General features: G+C 37.8%; 2 protein-coding genes across 2 annotated transcripts; both read right to left on the bottom strand.

Annotated features, from left to right (window-relative positions):
- Positions 1–3870: 3870 nt before the first annotated feature.
- LOC145591967 (uncharacterized) lies at positions 3871–4674 on the bottom strand. Its single transcript, XM_081648444.1, has one exon. The coding sequence runs from the start codon at positions 4672–4674 to the stop codon at positions 3871–3873; it is 804 nt and encodes a 267-aa protein (XP_081504570.1).
- Positions 4675–10936: 6262 nt separating this feature from the next.
- LOC145591607 (putative E3 ubiquitin-protein ligase RHG1A) lies at positions 10937–20254 on the bottom strand. Its single transcript, XM_081648116.1, has 6 exons — positions 19930–20254; positions 16706–18561; positions 14304–14354; positions 11601–11699; positions 11379–11522; positions 10937–11283 (listed from the first exon to the last, which is right to left on the bottom strand). The coding sequence occupies exons 2-6, from the start codon at positions 18470–18472 to the stop codon at positions 11152–11154; spliced, it is 2193 nt and encodes a 730-aa protein (XP_081504242.1). The 5' UTR covers positions 18473–18561; positions 19930–20254; the 3' UTR covers positions 10937–11151.
- Positions 20255–22146: the final 1892 nt, after the last annotated feature.

Genomic DNA, 22146 nt, shown 5'->3' with positions numbered 1-22146 from the left:
GCATCCATTGATTTAGGAATTGCAATTATCGATTGGTTTGGATTGTGATTCTCCTAGTTTGTTATTCGTAGAGACCACTAGCTTAACGATTGGGAGATAGCTCTTTGATTCCAATTGATAGCTCTTATCATTAGTCTTCACAACCATTAATTGGCATGTTCTTCCCAAATTGTTGCAATTTCATGATTACTTGTTGATCCTAATTCCCTAGTGTTTCATTTGCTTGATTGTTTGTTTTGGTAGTTGTTAGTGTTACCTCTTCACCTTCGACTTCAACCTAGCTTAGGCGTTAATTGGAAACACTTGAACATAACTGTTCCTAATGGTTCGACCCTTGACTTACCTCTATACTTGTATTTAGGTTTGTTAAGTGATTATAAATTTTTTTTGGCTTAAGGAGGATTAGTCAACGACCTAGTTTTCCCCCTGTCAAAATGGCGCCGTTGCCGAGGAACTATGTCTATGTTTGAGTGTTTTTTATTGTTTGAGTCTAGGTCTTTGTATATACTTTTTTTTTTTTGTTGTTGTTTTGTGAAAAAAAAATAGCATATCTCTCATTTTCTCAATTTGATAATGAGCCTTTTTGTGAATATTTCAATAAATTTGAGGGATTTATTGATTATAATTGTTGTAATCTTTGGGAGGCTTATTAGATTTGTTATTTTGGTTTGAATTAGGCCTGTAGCAAGGGCGGGGCAGGTGGGGAAACCGCCCTGGACCCAAAGTAAAAAAGCCCAAATTCAGTTATACTTCATCTGATTTAGGGGCCTCATAAAAAAATAAAAAAAAAAGTATTTAAATCGCTTTTATCCTTTCTTCAGTGTCTTCTTCCCTAAATTTTCGCTGTGATTTAAGTTTCTAATGCAAAATGAATTAATTTATGCCTAATACTAAGAACTCATTCATTTTAATCCCCTTTACTCTATATTTGTCCTCAAAATATAAATACTCTTTCTAAATTCAACCCATATTCAAATTCTTTAATAATTTTTTTTTTTTTGACTAAAAATTAGTTCCCTATTTAATCAAATGAAGATGAAATATTCGTCACTCCATTAATGAATCCTTGATGAAGACAATAAGGTTTTTGTTAATTTTTTTATTTTTAAATTTTCATATACTTTTTTTTTTAAATTTCGTAATTGCATACTCTATTTACATTTTTTTTATAGTGTTGAATAACAATTTTGATGAATTGCAAAGTTGGTTAAATTGGGTGAATTTAATGAATTAATTATAATAACTAATAAGGAGAACAAAGAATAATAAAATTATTATTGTATTATCATGTGTATAATCACGTTTTAAATTAAGGCTGCTCATTTTCCTTTGTTCCATAATCAAGTTTAATTGCTCTTTATATACTAAGTATGTAGTTTAATGTTTTGAATTTTTTTATACCCTTAAAATTTATAAATATAAAATAATTACAAGTTAATTAGCCCATTAAGGCCATTATATAGGTTCGCCCTAGGCCACCAAAATCTCATAAACGGGCTTGGTTTGAATGAGCAAACTAAGGATGAAGTTGAATGCATGGATAATGGTGAATTTAGAGCATTGTCAATTGATGATGCTTGGGATTTTTATGTTTGGTTTACTTGGGATGTTTATAATAGGGATAATCATGTTTCTAATATTAATGTGCAATGTCTTGATTCTTCTAATATTCGCATGAATTCCCATGAATTGGCATATGATCCCATGATTGAACTTAGAAAAAAATGATTTCATCTCTATTTCCCCTATTGCTCATGATGATGATGTACAAGCTCAAATTGATGTTAATGGTGTGTTTCAATGTTCTTCATTATTTACAATGCCTTCTCGTGATATGCTTTGTTCCCTCAATGACGAATCTCATGTGCTTGATTGTGCCCCCACTCCCCAATGTGATGAATATGCTCATGATTTAAACGTTGGTTCTTCCAATCTTGGTTGTACTCCTTCTTTTGTTGAACCTCAACCTTCTACACCTTTTGAATCTCTTATTGCTATTTTTGAAACTCAAATTAGGCATATTGAGCTTAGTGATGATCTTGCGCCTAGTAAAGAGTCAATTCTTAATTCTATGAGAAGTCAATTGGAGATGATGAAAAAGAGTGAGGAGCGTCTTGAGCAGGAAAGAAGGAGACGTGGAGAGTTAGAAAAGCCAATTGTCATCTTTGATGCTTGTTTATGAAAAATCCCAATATAATGTGTGTGTTGAGGATGATGATGATGATTTTGAGCAACCAAGAGAGTGTGAGGATCCCATTATTGAGCATAGGAGTGAAGGGAAGGGAGTTGAGAGTGATGATGATGATGATGGTTTGTGAATCTAAACTCCCCTTCCTATGTTGATTGTAATGAGTCTCATGTGCATGATTGTGATTCTTCTATCCATGAGCATTTGGACTCATTTGAGTTTATGTACAATGTGTTCTTTGAGTGTCAAATGAAAACTCATAGCCTTTTGAGTGAGTTCATTAAGGATGCTTCATGGAAGAGAGATGAGTTTAAGATGAATTTACATCCATTCATGCATGGTTTTGGACTTTGGGCTTTAAGGATGTTTAAGGGAGTTGTTGTTCATTGTTGTGATGGAGGGGATTATGTAGTTTCTCATGGAAGTTGGATGTTTAAGGGAGATGAAGATCATGAGTATCCTTCTTTTGAGTATTCAATGATTGATTTCCATGCTATTATTGGTGATGAAGATAAGACCATTTGTGAGACCATTGCTCCTATCCCCTCCTCTCATGTCCCTTTTTCAAGAAAATTTAACCATGTCCCTTACTATCCTATGTCCCTCCCTTCTTTTGTCAAAGAGCCTATTAGGGGCCCTCCTTCTATTTATGATATTCAAGCTCCTCACTCATCGATTATTGAGGAAATTGGTGATTTTTGCCACCCAAAAACATTTTTAAGAGAGTTTGCCTTCTTCTTCTTCTTCTTCTTCTTCTTCTTCTTCTTCTTATTCTTATTTTGTTGAATTTGCTTTTGATTCTTCTTCTTTTTCTTGGCATCTCTCTCATCATTTGTGTGCACTATGCTTGTTTCATGCCCTCTTCCCGTCATTTGCCTACTTTCTATCTTACGAAATGTGTAGTAGTGCATTGCGATCGTTGCAATATTATTTACTAGAGCGGTCAAGTTTGGACCTTAAGCAAGCCTTTCTCGGGAAGTAACTCGTGTTTTATTGCTTTCATTTTATTTTCTTTTTAGAATAGATTTTCTCTCATAGAAATGTTTGTGTGCCTTTTGCTAGGTACATGACTTGATATACTTTGGTAAAATGGTTTGGATCAAGAATCAAGGAAGTTTGGCACCACAATTACTAGTATATAGAAGGTGAGAGTCAATTCTAGAGGAACTGTTGTTTCATAACCATGGCGTCGATATGCGGCAACGGAAACGAATCCTTGGGGCATGCTTTGTTGAGATCGGTGAAGTCGATGCATACTCTCCACTTGGCATTCTTCTTGCTGACGACGACGACATTTGCAAGCCAATCTGGATATTTTACTTCTCTAATTTTCCCTGTATTGATTAACTGTTGCACTTCATCATTGATGATTTTATTCCGCTCTGGGGCGAACTTTCGACGGTTCTGATTTACGGGCTTATGATTTGGGTCGACATTTAACTTGTGTGAAATGATGCTTAGATCTAAACCCGTCATGTCTTCATGCGACCAGGCGAAAAAGTCTTTATTCTCTCGGAGAAAGGCTAAGATTGTATCTTTAAGTACGGGTGCTAGGTTGGCTCCAAAACAGACGATTTGATCTGGTTTTTTAGGGTCCAGGGGCATTTCATCGATTTCTAGGTCGTTGGGATTGTCTGGTGTCGGGCCTTACTATAATTTCTAGGTGGATCTCACGCATGGTTTTAAGGGTTTTTTGCAGCAATGTTTGGCTTCACGAGGTTCTCCTTTGATCTCTTGGATTCCCCATGGGGTTGGAAATTTGAGGGATTGATGGTAGGTGGAGGGAAGGCTTTTAATTTGTGGATCCATGGTCTTCCCATGATGGCATTGAATTTGGTTCGAGGGTTTAGGCCGCCAGCATAGATAGGTAGGGTTATGTCTTCGAGAGCTGACATTGTCTCGCCACTGAAACCGACTAGTACCGTCAACCTTCTGACGACGTCACTGTCTTTGAGCCCTATTTCTTCCATGGTCTTCCGGAACAGAACATTTGTGGACCTTCCTCCATCGACCAGCACCCTTCGAAGCAGACAATTCCCAACAATCAATGAAATCACCAGGGAGTCTTCATGCTCTTTGTTGATGTTATTAATATCGTCATTGTCAAAAGTTATGGCCATAGCTTCTAGCTTCTTTTCTAGGGGATCTCTTGCTTCTTCCAGGACGCTGGGATCACTTGTCGACATCTTTGCAATTCTTTTGGCTGCAAAATAGGTTAGTCCACAAAAATCTGAACCACCAGAAATAACATTAATTACTACCGTAGGCGCAGGTGGCTTGGGAGGCCTGCTCGTCGAGTCAGCTTTGGCGTCGCTGGTCACATTGCCCTTCTTCTTGCCCAACAAATGCTTGAGGTTGCCCCTCTTCAGCTGGAAGGCCACTTCTTTCGGCAGGACATAGCAGTCCTCCGTCTTGTGCCCATGGTCGCTATGAAACTCACACCATTTGCTCATATCCTTCTCGAAGTCTGGCTTGTTGCTCTTCATTGGCCAATGGAATTTGTTGCCTAAGGGCTCCAACGCATTCACCACTACTACGATGTTGACGTCAAGCCCATACTCTGATATCTCTGGGTATTAGGGAGCCTCGACGACTTATTCATCCTGCACACTATTAACAAATCGTGATCTACCTGATGTTTCGTATAGCTGACGCCGCCACGATCCACGCTAATTGCTTGGAACTCTTCGATCAACTAGGCTTCTAACGCTATGGCTGGAGCTGCAGTTGGCGATATCTTCGTCAAAACGCATCTGGGCCACAGCTATCGTCTGAACTTCTTCAAATGTTGAGCAAGGATATTTGACCATGTCCTCTCTATAGACTTGAATCATTATGCAATTCTCGAAGAAAGGCTTCAATGGCAGTCCAGTTGTCAACATTCTTGATTGAGACTTTCTCATTGTTGAATTTTTTCCAATAAGTCTTGACACTCTCCTTTGGTCCTTAGACGATCCGGTATAAGTCGCGTGTTTGTTTGTCGAACTGCCTACTGCTTTCAAAATGGGAATAAAACTTGTTTTAACATAGCAAAAGCTAGTGATACTACCTGGTTCGAGTTTGCCGAAACATTTTAAGGGCGGGACCGGTCAGCGTCGCGCCGAAGGACTTGCACATCCAGCACTTGAACGGAATCGAAGCCTGCCACATCCGCTGCTTGTAGTACTCGACATGCTGCTCTGGACAGGTTGTGCCGTCATAAATCAAGGTGAACGTCAACAGCGATAATCTTCTAGGGATGCGGGGTCTGGACAACTCATTGCTGAACGAGGTTGCTGAGAATCCGTCAAGAGCTTCTCTCTGAACAGGGATCGAAACACCTAGCATCTTCTTCATCATGGTCAGCACTTTTGAGTTCTGCCTTTCTAGAGTGACCAGCCTCTAGAGCAGGAATTCATTCTAGTTCAATTCGCGATCATTGGTCTGATGGTCACCTCTTGGAGTCTGGAAGCTTCCTTGCTCAGCGCTGCTAAGGCTCTAAGGGTCGGCATCCATTTCATCGCCACTGGTCTCTCTCTTAGTATCATGTAGGGATTCCAGCACTTCCAATGGTTGCATCCAAGGCACAATTTCCAACTACCTTGGACGTCGACGACGGTTGCTTTGGGCGGATTCTAGCTGCTGACGAAGGTTGGCTGCATCAGATTCCCACAGAGGCCTCTCTCATCTGCTCGGGGGTCATATCATCACAAGTCATGTTGAATTTCGGGTTAGGGTTTTGGGGATTTTATATAGTTGTATCCCCACATACGGCGCAAAATTGTTTATGCTAAATTTCGTCAAGTGGGATTGAATAGCAAAATCTAAGTTACGAATCAACTTAATAAAATCTTAGAGAAAGATAATGCCAAAATAAAAGAATAACACAAGGAATTGGTGACTTGGAAAACCCAAAGGAAGGTAAAAACCGAGGGTAGAATAAGGATCTACCAAATTTTCACTGTGCAAAATATTGAATTGGAAGGTTACAATGTATGCTCGGTGTATTTTTTGTAGCTAAGTTGCAATGTGCTCAACGTTGATGATGCCTTCCCCTTTTATAGATGATTTCTAGGGTTTTAAAATAGCCGTTGCAAAGGGATAAGGAGCCTCCCCTTTTATTCGGAGCTGCCTCCTTTGATCACTGACCTTTAAATCAGCCCACTAACGGATGTACTTGGCTGGCAGAAGACCAAGTCTTCAATGCTTATCACGCCCTAGAAAATAAGGAAGCCGTTTTTTTGAGTTTCATCCGTCGAAGCTGGACTTCTCCCGTCGAAGCTTGCTCTTCTGTCGTTGACAGTAGCTGACTTTCGTTGACTTTGACTTATCAAAATTTACCCATAACAATCCCCGAACATCCAGTCATGGTTCCGAACCACTATGGAGTTAGCAATCTCCGTTATTGTGAATGGGGTGTAACCTTTAAACCCATAAACGGTTTACAAGTTCCTTAAACTTGTTGGCGACTCTTTTCCTCTAGCTTTTTTTCCTTGGAGCGCTGCCAAGCTTAAAAACATGACCCACATCTAGGCCTAAGGGGTTGGAAAAATTCGCTACAGCTTCTTACCAACATGAACTTTCAATTGGCCGACTGTTCAATTAAGTTCCCTAAGGGTAGGATTAAGGATGTATGATGAGTTGCATTTATGCCACGATGTAGGGCCCTTTTTGTGGTTTTCCCCCATGCTTGTAGCTTTTTTGTGCCCTCTTTTACGCTTTTACCTTTTTATCTTCATCTTCTTTCATGTTTTTGTAGGTAAACCTTGATGATGGAACAAGGAGTGAAGCTTTAAAGCAATTTGCATAGTAGTGTTGAGCGCCCAAGGAAAGACCGCACAAATGTAGACTATGCATTCTCATAAAATTCACGTGTGGGCGTGAAGGGCTAAGCAACAATTTGAAGATTTGAAGCAATAGGTGTGCGCCTGTGTCACAACCATTGAGAGGGAAGTTTGCGCGGGCGCGCGCCTCCGATGAACATGCACATCAGATTTGAGGCAGGAAGGTTGTGCGCCCTGATCACGACTCTTATGTGGGCGCACATCCTAGTTGCACGTCGCGCACGATTTGTTCGTGGGCGTGATTTTCTAGGTTTACTTCCCCGTCTCCAGATTATCGTGAGCGTGCTCGATAAGTCGATTTCTCTATTTTAAGCCTCTTATATTATTAGCTTTAAGGATCTCTTCTTAGAAACTAATTAGGATTTTAGTGTAGCTTAATTTTCAGTAATCTTAGAGAGAGAGAGAGAGAGAGAGAGAGAGAGAGAGAGAGAGACTCTTAATCTTGTGATCTTGGATGATTTGTAATCAACTTTTTGAAGATTAATGAAGCTCCATTAGAAATTTCTTTCCCATAACTTTATTCACTTGTTTTATTTTCTTTATTTGTTTATTAATCATGTTATTCCTTGTTAATTGTATGTTTAGCTTGGTTTCCAATATGATTAGTGAGTAATTCTCCATCTAAAGAGATGTTATGATTTACCAACTATTTCTTTTGAGTGGTCAATCAATGGTTGTAGTTAGGTGTGTTGACCTTGATTTATGACTATAGTGTGATTAAGTGATGCTCATTAGATTATTCTTGTTTAGTTACCTCATTTCATGCATGATTATAACGATAGTGTGACTGTGTATGCTTGAGAAAATGATTGCTCCTGATAAGAGAATAGATTATGCCTTTAATCATGTTTCATGTAAAGCTTAGTTTGCTTGAGTCCCATTTCCTTTCCCTTATTATTGCTTGAGTGACGGTGTGCCTTGATACATTTCCTTAGTGCTTGTCGTATTTGATTTCTTCCCTAGATTAATCTTAATTTGTTTGGTGTTCTATCTTTCACCCCACTTGCCGAGTTAATTGGTGATAGTGTTTTGCAGTGTTTAGTGTCTCCCTTTGATTCGACCCTACGCCTACCCTATATGCATTTTAGGTTTGCTTAGGAATACAAATTTTTTTTATTTAGGGGTTTACTTATAACGACGTGTTCTATCCCTTATCAATGTACCCATTAAGGTAGGAGAGTTTACCATTCCCGTTGACTTTATTGTTTTTGATATAGCGGAGGATAATAACATTCCTATCATCCTAGGGAGACCTTTCTTAGACACTTCGGATGATTTAATTGATGTGAAAGCCGACATTCTTACTTTGTGTGTTAGTGAGGTGAAAGCTAGTTTCAATCTTAAGTCTATGCATGCGTCTCTTTCTTGTATGCAAGGCTTCATGAGCAATTCTATTCAATTGAATGATGAAAATTGCATGCTTGTGTCTTCTTCTAACAATCTTTGATCGGGGGTTGCATTCTCCGTTTTTGGAAGGATGGAGATTGGTATTCTACTTAACACTTCGGGTGATTTAATTGATGTGAAAGCCGGCATTCTTACTTTGTGTGTTGGTAAGGAGAAACCTTGTTTCAAACTTAAGTCTATGCATAAGTCTATGCTTGTTTTAAGTATAAATTCAACCCGAATTCTTTTACTTGTGAAGAATTTGATGATGTGTTATTCCTCTCTGTTCTTCCTCTCTGTTTTTTCTTTTTATTACAAGAATTTGATCGGGGATTGCATTTTCTGTTTTTGGAAGGACGGAGATTGGTGTTCTACTTAACATTGGTCGTTGTAAACTTTGCTTTCCCCCCCCCCCCCCCCCCCCCTTATATCTAAAGGAGGTTCTTCTAGAGCCTGCTAACGAATTTGTGCCTTCTTCGTTTGAGGAAAGGCTGAAGATACCCAACAATGAGGGTATCGTGTCAAAAGGTCAAGTATTAAGAAAGTGAGTTTAGAATCCCATTATTTGGTTTTAGGCCTTTAGGATTGCTCATTCAGTAGCGAGCTCCAAGTCTAGGCAACTCACGTTTTGCAATCCTTTGCCAGTAGCAATTCCTTACTTCCAATTATTTCATCAATATTTTGACTCCATTTCTATTCAAAAGTTCCTCTACTAAGATGCTATCATTTTTGCTTTTTGTCCATTAGTTTTTTTTTTTTTTTTTTTTTTGACAAGTGGAACAAAGGGAATCAATCCCCAATATTAGAAACACTAGTTAAACAATGAAAATAAGGCATTAAGCTGGTAATCTTGCGAATCCACATCCTTCCGTCCTGCACATCCGAATTTCTTCCCTACAACCAACGCGCAACTCGTGTGTCTTGACAGCAAACCTAAAGATGCCAATTGTGGTTGTGAAGAGCAGCTTGCATTCCATTATAAATAGCACAAAGTATGCTCATAGAGCTTTCTTCCTGGGAGATAAAGTCTTGGCCCTGCATAAAATTTTGCCTAGCACCCTTCAAGCACCAATCCCAACCTTTCTGACCACATTTGAGCTTCATTTTCTATACCACCAGCCTTGTGGTACTGCAAACACCTGCACCAGTAATCAAAGAGTAGTTATGTTGTTCCTGCGCACCTACTTTGCAACTGATACCAAACCCCGGAGGGTGATCTTGATCCTGATCCTGGTGGTAATCCTGATGCTGGTCTTGATCAGCGTTCATTTCCTTCAAACATAGCTTCCTAAGAGCCAGAGTAACCTTATGCTCCATTTTTTTTATTGTACCCCACGGGTTTATACTTGAGCTTCTGAAAATCACAGCATTTCTAGCATTTCTGGCTTCCCAGATGCACTCCAAACCTGCAATAAACAATTGATAACTTCCTTCCAAACCTTTATCTGCTCCACTAAGAGCTCTTTGCCAGTTCTCAATCCATTCCGAAATTGGAATGTTACTTTGGGAGTCCACATTGAAACCAAGATTGCATCCTTTCCACACATGGCTAGCATAATTACAATCCCTAAACAGGTGTTCAAGGGTCTCAAGATGGAAATTTTGTTGGTTAATCTCGTCCCAGCTTTTTGTCCATTAGTTTAGCCTCAACAAGCACAAGTAAATTGTGTTTTTACAAGATTGTGGTTGTATAGGTTTGGTTTGATGTAGTACCTTCCGTTTAGTTTGTTTAATTTAAACGTTATAATTGCTCTTATTTATGAAGTTCTCTTCCAAAAAAAATTAAAAAATAAAAAAAAAATCCATAGTTTGTACATTTAGGATGATTGTTGAATGAAATATTATTTAAGTATAAATTCAACCCGAATTCTTTTACTTGTGAAGAATTTGATGATGTGTTCTTCCTCTCTGTTTTTTCTTTTTATTATTCTCTTCCAAATTTCCAATCCATCTCTTCTTTCTCTCTTCTGTTCTTTTCTTGTTGTTACTCCCTCCGTCCCCAAATGATAGTCCCTTATGGGCAAATTTTAATCCCAAAATGTTCACCCCATTTGCTTTTTCCAATAACCATTAATATTAATTTCTTACCAAAATTCCCTCCAATTTACAACAATATTTGTGTAAATTTAAATTTTCCATGTAAATTTGTTTTTCTATGTACTTTTATTACTTTCTCTCTCTACTTTTTTACATACCCAATGTTAATTTACTTTTTCAATGTACTTTTACTAATTCTTATTTGTGTTTATTAATTTCCGTGAAAAAATGTCCATAAGGGACTATCAATAGGGGACGGAGGGAGTATTTTTTATCTTGTCCGAATACCTATCCTATTGTTTCCTCAAAAAACTGCAAAATTACCATGTTGTGAACGAACACACACATAATACTAATATTAGATGGACTTCCTCCAGACCCTACTGACTCAAGCGAGGTCAGAAATTGACAATGCCATAAGTTTATGAAGTATGAGTATGATTTATCGTAACAAGCACAGGAGTTATTATTTAAACAGGTTACTAAAGCACATATCTAGAGATGCTGAAAAATAAAATCATGAATTACGGTACATAACATTACCAATTATAATGTAAGAATAAGGAAATTCTCTAGCCGATCAAATGATTCAAACTACAAAGTTTGTAAACAAACAATAATCCACAGATTTCTGAACTCGGATGTAGTTTACCTTGTTCCACTCTTGCATTCCTTTTGGAAGCAACTGACTTCAAAAACAAATGGTGTTTTTTTTCTCTATGTAGCTAGACCTGTTGTTTTACAAATGGGGCACAAATTCTTGTGTGACAGCCATTGTTTAACACACTCGCGGTGAAAATCATGTCCACAATCCAAGGTGCCTAGGTCTTCTCCATCACTATAATTTTCCTGTTGCAACAAAAAAAAATTAAAAAAGCATTAGTAAATTATAATCACAAGTGATTTGATGTTCAAACATGCATATGGGTGGAAAGGTTTATTACCTGACAGATACAGCAAGGCTCCGCCTCAATTTGATCATCACTCATAGTATGTATATACTTGCGTTGCTTCATGCGATTCAAAATCATATCTTCTGTCAATCCAGTGCAAACGCTCCCAATGCGCTCTTCCAGAGCCAATAGCTCCTGTAATTGAACATAATATCACATACCTTGCCAATGTAATTAGTCTGTAGACTACATGACTAAGAACATATACTTTACCTCATAAGACATATTATCAACATCAAGTCGCATGTCCCTGTGCTGATCATGAACATCACCCATTCCAAATAAGACCGATTGGTCAAGGATCATAACATCCTGCAAACAATATAATAAATAAGTTTCAAAGTTATATACAGAACAGAATTCTTCCAAGAAGCTGGTTGTCTCATGGTGGTTTTAATCAAAGGTTCGAATGAAATTTCCTTTGCATGGCACCCTTAGTTTCTAAGAGTTTGTGGCATTAGCATAAACATTTTAATGACTCAAGGTAAGCAAATTGGCAATATAGTGATATAATCTATAGTAATACACATGAGATTATACAGCAACATATAATCCAACTAATATTGCTACAAAGTACTTTATAATAATTTTAATTCTTAACCATCTTCTATTACAATCAAAGACATACACTTTATTAATGATGGTGACTAATGATGGAAAATTTAAGAAGAATATTCCAACCTTTGCCCGATTCTCCCAAAATAATCCAACCTTTCAATTCAATTATTTCTAGATAATCCAACCTTTGCTACCCATTTTCTTCTAGCAAACCTATGTGACCGGTTACCTAGGTAAAAAAAAAAAAAAAAAAAAAAAAAAAAAAAAAAAAATTTACTTTTTTCCCCCTGTTCACTCATCCTTCTTCCTCCTTACTTTCATCAATAAATGGCAGCCCAACCCACTACCCAACCATCAACAATGGCTTCCTATCTCTCCTCCTTCCTCCTCCCCTCTTTAACACCTTTCCAGCTTCAAGCATAACCACCACCACCCATCTTCTTCTTCCCTCAACCCCACAACCACAACCAACCCCTTCTCCAACTTCTCTTCCGACAACCACTAGATACTGCTACCCACCCCTCTCGCCACCCTATTTGTCCAGAAACCACCCCAAAACTCAAAACCCCAATGAATGGTAATACAAAAGAAACCCAAACCCCTACAACTTCTCTCTCCTCATTTAGAAATGTTGATGTCAGTGATTTGATGTTGGTCGTGGTTGTGGTGGTGGTGCTCGTGTAAATGGTAAGAATAGGATTTGGTGAGGTGGTGTGGGTGGTGGGCTGGTGCCTTTGATGTTGGGTTGTGGAGTAGGGGTGGGGGTGGGTCATGGTCGTGGGTTTGGGGTGAGTCATGGATGGGGGTGCTGTGGGCCAGTGGTGGTTGGGGGTCAGGTTATGTTGGTTGTGGGGTTTTGAGGTTTGTGGTGATGGGGGTGGGGGTGGTGCAGGAGCTTGTCTGGGTGTGGTGGAAAGGGTGGCTTTTTTTCTGCTTAGGTGGTGGAAGTAGGCAGGTTGTGGATAGTGTTAGTGGTGGCTATGGAAGTGGCGGTGGTGGATAGGGTCGGTTAATGGTGGCCATGGAGCAGGAGGAGGAAGAAAGAAGAAAGGAGGGCTTTTTTATTTTGAATTATTATTAGAATTAGAATTAAAAGATTAAAATTAAAATAATTTTTTTAAAATTAAAAATAAAATATTTAACCAATAAGGAAGTGACATGTGGATTGGCACCTGGTTGTATGGGTGGGGAGACATGCTGGGGTTGCCGGAGAAAATGGGTAGCAAAGGTTGGATTATTCAAAAATAATCAAAAGATTGGATCATTTTGGTAGAATCAGTAAAAGGTTGGCTTAAACCTATTAATTTTCCCTAATGAAGGCGTATTCACTACTTGGAGGATAAACCAATGGAGTTTCAAATAAACTAAGATGACCAAAATTGAAGGACAATTGATGAAATGTTCATCTTAAATGATGATAAGCAAGATATTTGTTCAAAATTCATTGTAAATGGTCATGCTTTTTTTTTCCTGAATAATTGTAAATGGTCAAGTAAAAATCTAAAATAATTGTTGACTTTTTACCTCAATGAAAAACACCAAATTAATAAAGATAAAAATAAAAAAAAAAATTAAAAAAAAAAAAAATTAAAAACAAAGAAACTTCCCCAATAGCTATGTATTCAATAACCTCCCCAAAAATTAAGATTGTCTTTGCTTACATAGAATACATCCCATGCATTAGCGTAGGTACATTCTAATTCATATAAGAACTAATTAAATTTGTCCTTGCATCTAAAAATGGTACGTAGCAAATTCCTTATGAAACCATTTAAAGTTGTTTACTTAAATGGACACCCTATTTCTAAGAGTCAATGTTGCATGGCCTAGAAATATCCATTACTAATCGTCAAATCCTAAAAAGACTATCAAGTGTAATGATCAATGCACAGGAATAATATGGATTGTTTGACGATTAAGGGAAAGGGAACAATTGATTTGGTTAATACCCAGCCCTTTCCCTTGAAATTCCTACGGTCTCCTTTCTTTTACCTTAGTGCCCAATTGCTTTGGTTAATACCCAGCCCAGCAGCCCTTTCAAAAATAGTCCCCTCTGTCTATTTATAAATTAGATAGACAGTTTAAGTTTATTCCTATTTCTCCTTGTGAACATTCATATTTGGGCATTACATTAACCTTGTCCAAGGAGCATATTCAGCCACAATAAATTAATGAAAACTATCATAAGAAAACAATTAAGATCAAAACGAGCATCCAGATGTTATTTACAATCCAATTCTAGGCCATCAAAAGCTATAGCTGAAAGCATTATCAGGTATATGAGTCTACAGCAATATGCATGAGATCAAAGCTGTTAAAAGATTTTACACTTATGCAGAATTGAAATGAGAAGCTAACCTCAAAACGTAATCCTTCACCTCTACGCATGATATCCAAGACATTACGAAGCTGTTCCACAAACAATAAAACATCAGCTTCAGATTATAGTTATCCAGATTTCACACCATAGCAATATAAAACAAAACAGAGCAACAAATCACACTGCACCTTATCTAATCATATATTCTACGGAAACAGACGGGAACCATTAACTCTTTAATAAAGAGCACATCTTATAATTACTGCAAATATTCATGGATCCATCGGATTTAAGGTTATGTCCCATCAAAAAAGCAATTGTAACACACTAAGAAAAAACTGCCAATAATTGCCTAAGAAAGGTAGGGTAATAGAGATGAATCTTACAATCTTAAAGATCCGAGAAAAGAATTACCAAGGAAATAGATACATCAACATTTACATCAGATTTATACTCATTCTTTAAATCAAAGAAAATATTCCTTCGAACATAATCTTTTCACCTAGCTTTTTAGAATTTACGTCAGATGATAGTTTACAATGAGGTTATGACAGATACATCAAGTACATTCCAGCAAGAAGAATCTCTGCAAAATAAAGAGTAGAACCAAGCTGAAGGTAAGGATAATCTACTTCTATTAGTTGCCAAAAAATTTAAGATGCGCAAAGGTAATTATAACAACAGTAACCACCACCACTAAAACATAAGTGTTGCTATCTACTTCTCTATACAGCACTAATGATCAATTTTATTAGGAGTTGCTGCACAGAATGCCATCTAACCAAAAGCAGAAAAAAAAAAAACAATTTTTGCCTGGAAACTAGATCTCAAAGTTCAGTCGAAATAATTTCTGGACAAATCCTATTACTTGGCATAACAATTCTCAAAGCCTTACAACATATAGCTCCCCTCCGTAAACAATAACTGTAATAGTTGAAAGTTTGAGGTCAAATAATAATCACTTTTGGTTCATGTAGCCGATCCCACTTATGTGATTAAGGCTTTGATTGATTAACGGAATATCCAATCATGGGTAACCAGCATATATTTTTCAATAATAAATCACGTTCAGTATTTTTGTTCGAGTTTCATTATAAAATAAATGAAGCCAGACAAAGGATTGAGAGACAAATTAACTTACAATAGGCTACTTCCAAAGCAACTCATGGTAGTTGGTATACTATAGTTAGATTAGCAAAAGTTGACCCGATACAACAACCTAGATGGATCAGGTCAAAACTAGGGTTCCATAAACCAAACATGACAATCTAATTCCTATTTTACATTGAATGGAGCAGGCAATTGGCCCAATTTGAATAAGTTCATAACCCACAACACCCTTAAAAACCATATAATTATAGGGAAGGGAAAAAAAAAGGAAAAAAAAAAAAAAGAAAGATAAAAACCAAACCTATGTTGAGATGTAGTACTCCCTAAATTCTAACCATTTCTATCATATAGAAATCCCACTCTCTAATCCCACTCCTCACAATCACACTCTATCTTCTATCCTCCATCACGTGCACAGTCTCTCTCACTCAGATATTTCATTTTAATTAGCTATCCACTTCACTCGGCCTCGTTGATCTCTCTTTGCTATAGTATCAGTAGAAAGATTTCTACTCTGTAATTATTAAAATAAACAAATTATAAAAACAAAGTGTATGGTATATTTATTAAAATTAACTCATTAAACGTCTTTCCCTAACTCACTCTTTATAATACATGGCTTATCTCTCCTAGATACAGTCTAAGTTTTGGCTGTCATAGCATGAATTGCTGGCATATTGCCAATTTAAAATTGGTATTTACACTATTATAACTGTTTTCATAAATTTATAAATTAACATAACAAATGTACATTTATACACCTTGTATACTTTGTGAAAAAATAGTGAATAGGTTTCATCACAAGGTTTTCTTATATATAAATTTTGATGATATTAAGTATAACAGCTTCATCAACAATAAAATAGTAAAAGCAAGGTGTGATTCAAAATATTTGTAATTAATAAATGCCTTTAAGCAACAGCAAGCTCAAAATCATTCATCAAACAATTTACACACAAGAAATGGCTAAAATAAGATGAAGGGAAAAAGGGATAAGTGAAAAAAGGATTCCGAGAATTTAACATCAGTTGAAAAGTTCAAAGATGTTTTAAACTAGATTCCTAATGTTTGAAACATTACTAGTGGTGTAATTTTGGCTCATATAATTATACCAACCAAACATGCAAGTAGCTGTAAAAAGAGTACTAGTAGGGTAACAGTTTGGCCTCAATAGGAAATTAATTCACAATCCAAACACAGGTACCATGCGACGTTGACACCAAGAGAATTACCCCAAACCAGACATTATTATTTAAAAAAAATATCTATCATCAAAATCGAAAAAAAAAAACATATTTAAAACCACAGAGAAGCAGAATATCAAACAAACCTCAGATACAAGCCTGCTTCTTCCTTCACCAGCAGTTGCTAAGGCCCGCAAAGAATAAGGAATCCCAACAGCACCATCACCTTGCCTTTCACTCCACAATGCGGACCTGGAGTGTGACTGATTATGCCCCTGGTTTCCACCGCTAGAAGGAAGTATACCATCTTGCGAGGAAGATGGACCAGAACGAAGTTGGCCACTGTTACTTCTCTGGCCTGCAATGTCAGACCCAGCTGCAGATAACAATGATCTACGAATATATTCAGATAATCTACGGGAGTACTGTGATGAAGGATGGCGGTGAGAGGCCCAACTGGGTCCTGGTGTAGTATGGGAAGCTGAAGCAGACCCGGTGCGAGAGCTCGATGGAATGTTTCTAGAGATACCAACATTACCATTACTTAAACTCCAATTCGTTGGAGTTTGAGACGAATTTCTAGCCTCTACTGGAGGTACAAACATAGGATGTTCTGCAATATTTCTCGACAGGTTTCTAGAGTTCAAATCTTCAGGCAACACAGTATCCCCACCAGAAGGAGCAGGATTTGATGAACTTCCAGCCCTTAAATTAGTGGCTCCATTCCACCTGTGAGATTGCATATTTCGCCGAAGGGCAGATACACGCGAAAGGACTGGTTGACTTTGTGGAACTGAGCTTTCCGGGGGATTTGGTGACATCAAATCAAGAGGAGTTATCGGCACAAATCTTAATGGCTGATGAGCTGACGAGCTATCAGGTCGTCGAGCAACACTGCTACCAGGAGTGGGTGAAAATGAATAATTTGGCAAAGAATCTGGTTGTACTGAGGGATTCACCCTCAAACGATAGTTCCTCTGAGTGCTTTCTGAAGCTCCGGGCACAGTAAGAGGACGAAGACTATCGGCAGGAACTCCTCCACCCATGCCTAATCCAAGTCGGGGATTGACCTGTTCGGGAGGGTTAATGCTCGGAGAACTTTCTGATGAAATGGATACATTAACACTGCTGCTGGCATCATAGCAAGGAGGAACCGCATGCCACAAGCCACCTTCTGCCCTTGCAAAGCAATTTCCACTAGTTGAAGACTGTCCAGCATTTCCTTCAAGAGTCTTTCTCTTACAAGAAAGACGACGACCATCCAATGAGCAACCAGGCCTACCCTCATCTTCTTCAACAAGAAAACCACCACCTTCAGATGAAGAAGCAAAAGGATCAGAAGAGCTACTAGCTGAAGGATGAAATTTGCTCTCAAAGCCAATAGATTTCGACAAATTAGGACAGTCCATACTATCATCAACTCTATGAAAATTTCCGTCAGTTAAGTTACGATTTTGCGAAGCAGATTCAGTGTCAGGGGTTCGCACATAAGAGGGCCCAGTTACAACCTGGCTGTTGTTAAGGTTTAAGTTTACACCAGTGTGTGAAACAAAATTTGTAGGCTCATATCGTTGCTCCTCTAGCCTTAATGCAGCACCAACAGAGCCATTCAATGAAGGAGACCATCCACTTTGAGTCATTCGGTCATCATAGTTAACCAGGTTCTGAGGATTAGTAGAACTTGATTCACCAATATTCCATCTATTAAAGTTTCTCCCTTCTTGGCTTACACCACCCATATATGTATCTGAACTAGTAGCAGAAATCCTATAATCAGACAACCTGCTTTCAGAAGGATTCCGGAGATTATTCCAGCAAATTTGCTGATCTACACCCACGTTGCTTGATGGAGACCCATAATCAAAATTTATTGAATCAGGCAGGGAACCAATGGTACTCCTTTGTCCCTGCATCACAGCCTGTGCTTTCTTCTTTAGACAATGATTAAATATTGCAGGAGAAATCAAAGAATAATCGCTGGTGTATTTTGAAGCTTCTCAAACTGCAACCACAGATAAAATGAGACAAATTAAGTTTAATGAGGGCATAATCAACTCAGTGATAAGGCACCACATAGCTTAGTACAAACAAATTACTAATCAAATAAACAACCTCCAACGATAGAGAATTGTAAAGACTAAAAATAAGATTTCCCAGTCCCAAGCACGTACAGAAACTAAGAGAATATATATCAAATGACGGGGAAATTACAAGAAAATTGCTAGACAAAACAAAAAGGTAACAAATTTAACATTAGAGCTTACAAATATTATCAACTCATGCACAATGATAATAAAACGAGAAATAATATAGAGACTATAAAGGAAAGATACATAATCATACATACAAACAACAACAAAGCCTTAGTCCCAAAACGATTGCTGTTTCGCTTGCACAACTAAACAGTGTGATCTTCAAAAGTTCGCTAACAAGCAAAGACCAGAATGTAACTCCCCTCAAGCTATCTATACTAATATACCCTACCAAGACAGCCACCATGCGCGTAGGTTCAATTAACCAACAATATTCTACTCCAAGGTTCATCAATATAATTTATGCCAGCACCATATATTGTACATCACTAATAAACAACATTCTATCCCGCATTCACTATAAAAATTACAGCTTTTCTCTAGTACATTCCAAAGAAAGCAAATCATCAATAAAAAATACTCACATATATACAGCAACATCCCACAGAATAAGCAGCAGCAAGCAATACCAACATGATAAATCAACAACAAATACTCACATATATACAGCAACATCCCACAGAATAAGCAGCAACAATCAATCCCAACATGATACATGAATTAACTTTAATTATACACAACAACAAACCTAGTTAATTATTACTCATAATAAAGTAAGTCCCTCAAACTAGCATTTTTTCACAACCATACAAATTTGTTCAAAAAAAATGGGCACATACACATCCAAAATTCAAAAAGGTTGAAACTTTTGGAAATTTATAAACATACAGCATTTCAAATAGGGTCCTAACAGATTCAGAGACTTTTTTTTGAAAAAAACAGATTCAGAGACTTCATAACTGCTTGATAAAAAAATAAAAATAAATAAAATAAAAAAAAAAAAAAACAAATTAACAAAATAGCTAAATTCAAGTAAATTGAAGAATCTACAATCATACATAAAAATCTTAAATTTAAAACAAATTTTAGAAATTGAAAAAAAATAACGGTCTAAAAAACCAAGTAGAAATGCTTAAAATCCAAGGACTAAAACCAATCCCAGAACAAAAAAAAAAATCGAAAAAAAAACTTTAAATCAAAGAACACAAAATACAAACAGCAAAACCAACAACCGATCATCAGAAAGAAAATCAAAAATTAAAAAATGAAGAACATACCTCAACAAATGGATCCGCCTCGAAAAAATCCCAAAAAAATCAAAAAAAAAAAGTAACAAAATTTGGCAGAAAACAAGGGTGGTGAAGGGGAAAAATCAAAAATGGGTAAGATAAGAAGTCACCCAAAACCTACTGATTGAAAAATTCTCTCTTTCTCTCTCTAAAAAGACGAAAAAAGGGAGAAGAATGAAGAGAGAGAAAGAAGACAACACAACACAACACAAAACCCACTGAGCAATGGGAGGAAGAGAGAGGTTGAAGGGGTTGGAAGATGAGGAGAGAGAGGAAAAGAGAGATTGAAAAACAAACAAGGTGCAAAGAAAGAGAGATGTGATTAAAGAGGGGTGGGGAGACATTAATCTTCAATTTACCAATATTATGTCATTATTACATTTTTTTAAGCAAATATCACGACAAAAACTACCATTTTTCAAACTTAAAAAAATCCTCTTTGATTTTTTTTTTTTTTTTAACTTTTTGTAAATGTAAATATGTAATAAAAAAGGAGACTATGTGAGGGGAATTAGTAATGTAATGAAATCTTGTTTGATTTTATACTACATAATATGATATTTAGGAGTGTTATTAAGATTGTTTTAGCTGGTCATATTATGGTTTTAGTTGTTTTAGTGAGGATTTGATCAAGTAAATAAATAATTTGTATTGAGTATGTAATTTTGTCGTTTTATTTGTGTGGCGCCATATAAATTACCTAAGATTTGGGGTGATAACGAACCAATTTCTAAGCGATAACAAGGATAATTTATCATAAAAATTATCTATGATTCGTGATGATAACTGTTTAGGGTAAAAATACCCCATAAACGTGGTCCAACCTCGTAGCGACACGTGGCCCAGTCAAAGGGCGACAAGTGTCCCTATGGGAAGATGACTCGTATCCAAGGCTCAAAAGAGCACCTGAAACCAGCATAAAAGAGGCCTTATTGCATCATAACCCAACTCCCGAGAAATATTCTTAAAAGCCGCACAACGGCGCCCCCGTATTACGTGTGGCACCTCCTGATTGCGCAGCCAATCATGTCACGGAATTTTAGGTCACAAACCCTAAAGGGGCACAAACTCCCACCCCTATAAATACCCCAATCATTTATGATGGGAGGGGTGGATTACGACATTACATAAAAATAGCATAAAATAGCTTCAACTTCTCTCTACTTTCTCTCTCTAGCTTTTCCGTTTTAGATCTCTAACTTGATCGTCGGAGGCGAATATTCCGGTAAAGGAATATTCGTTCATTTTGCAGGTGTCCGAGTCTCATTGCCTGAAAAGCGCGACCAATATCCGAGGAGATCCAAAAAACACCTGAAACATTTGGCGCCGTCTGTGGGGATACTCGTCCGTTATGGCAATAGATGGTCAGACACCTAATACCGGCTCTCGTTCAGGCGAGGACGGTCATGTAGAGGATATAGTCCGTACAATTCATTCCAGTGACCCTTTGACCGCCTCATTTCAAGAGGTCGATGATCCTCCAGTTACCGCTGCTTCCTTGTAGACCGCACTCAACAAACTTCGGAAGGAGTTTGAGAGCATCCGAGCTTCTACCTCTAGGCAGCCGCCCAGAAAAGAGAGAGAAAGAGCTCCAAAGAAAACTCAAAACAGAGCAACCAATGCAACAGATGCTGGGAACACCCCATTTCGCCGGCCGAATGGAAGGTCTCCTAGGGTGCCAAGAACGAATTTGTCTAGTCTGTTGGATAAAACCCAGTCGGCTTGGGGGAAGGGGCAGACAACCTCGAAGAGAGGAGACAAAGCCGTCTTGACGCTAGAAGGACGCGAGAGACTACCTTTGGCATAAACAACGGGAACGTGCCGCTTACTCAGACACGGCCTCCACTCGCACAATGCCGGATGAATTTTCTAACCACTCTCTTTCCCAACACAACAACTCGGCCATCTCCAGCAGGAGTCAGGCTGTTCATACTTTAACCCCCATTCCAGTACAAGGCGTCAGTCCCCCCAAGGTTTCAACGGCATTCTGCAGCCGAGTCCCCAGGTCTTCGGACAATATGGGCCATTTGGCCAGGTGTAGACACCCATTTGTGTCTCCCCAAAACCAAACCCAGTGATGAATGCCTTGCACGTTGTGTTATTATCGAATTAGGTGAAAGTGGTTCGAAAGTCAAGTGTTGCGGTTTAGTTTTAATTAAATTCTTTTCTCTCTGTTTTTGAAAATGACCTTATTTATTTGAAAAC

Source organism: Chenopodium album, chromosome 18 (genome assembly GCF_948465745.1).
Source record: "Chenopodium album chromosome 18, dcCheAlbu1.1, whole genome shotgun sequence".
NCBI classification, from domain to species: Eukaryota; Viridiplantae; Streptophyta; class Magnoliopsida; order Caryophyllales; family Amaranthaceae; genus Chenopodium; species Chenopodium album.
This window is presented reverse-complemented; position numbering and strand designations above follow the sequence as displayed.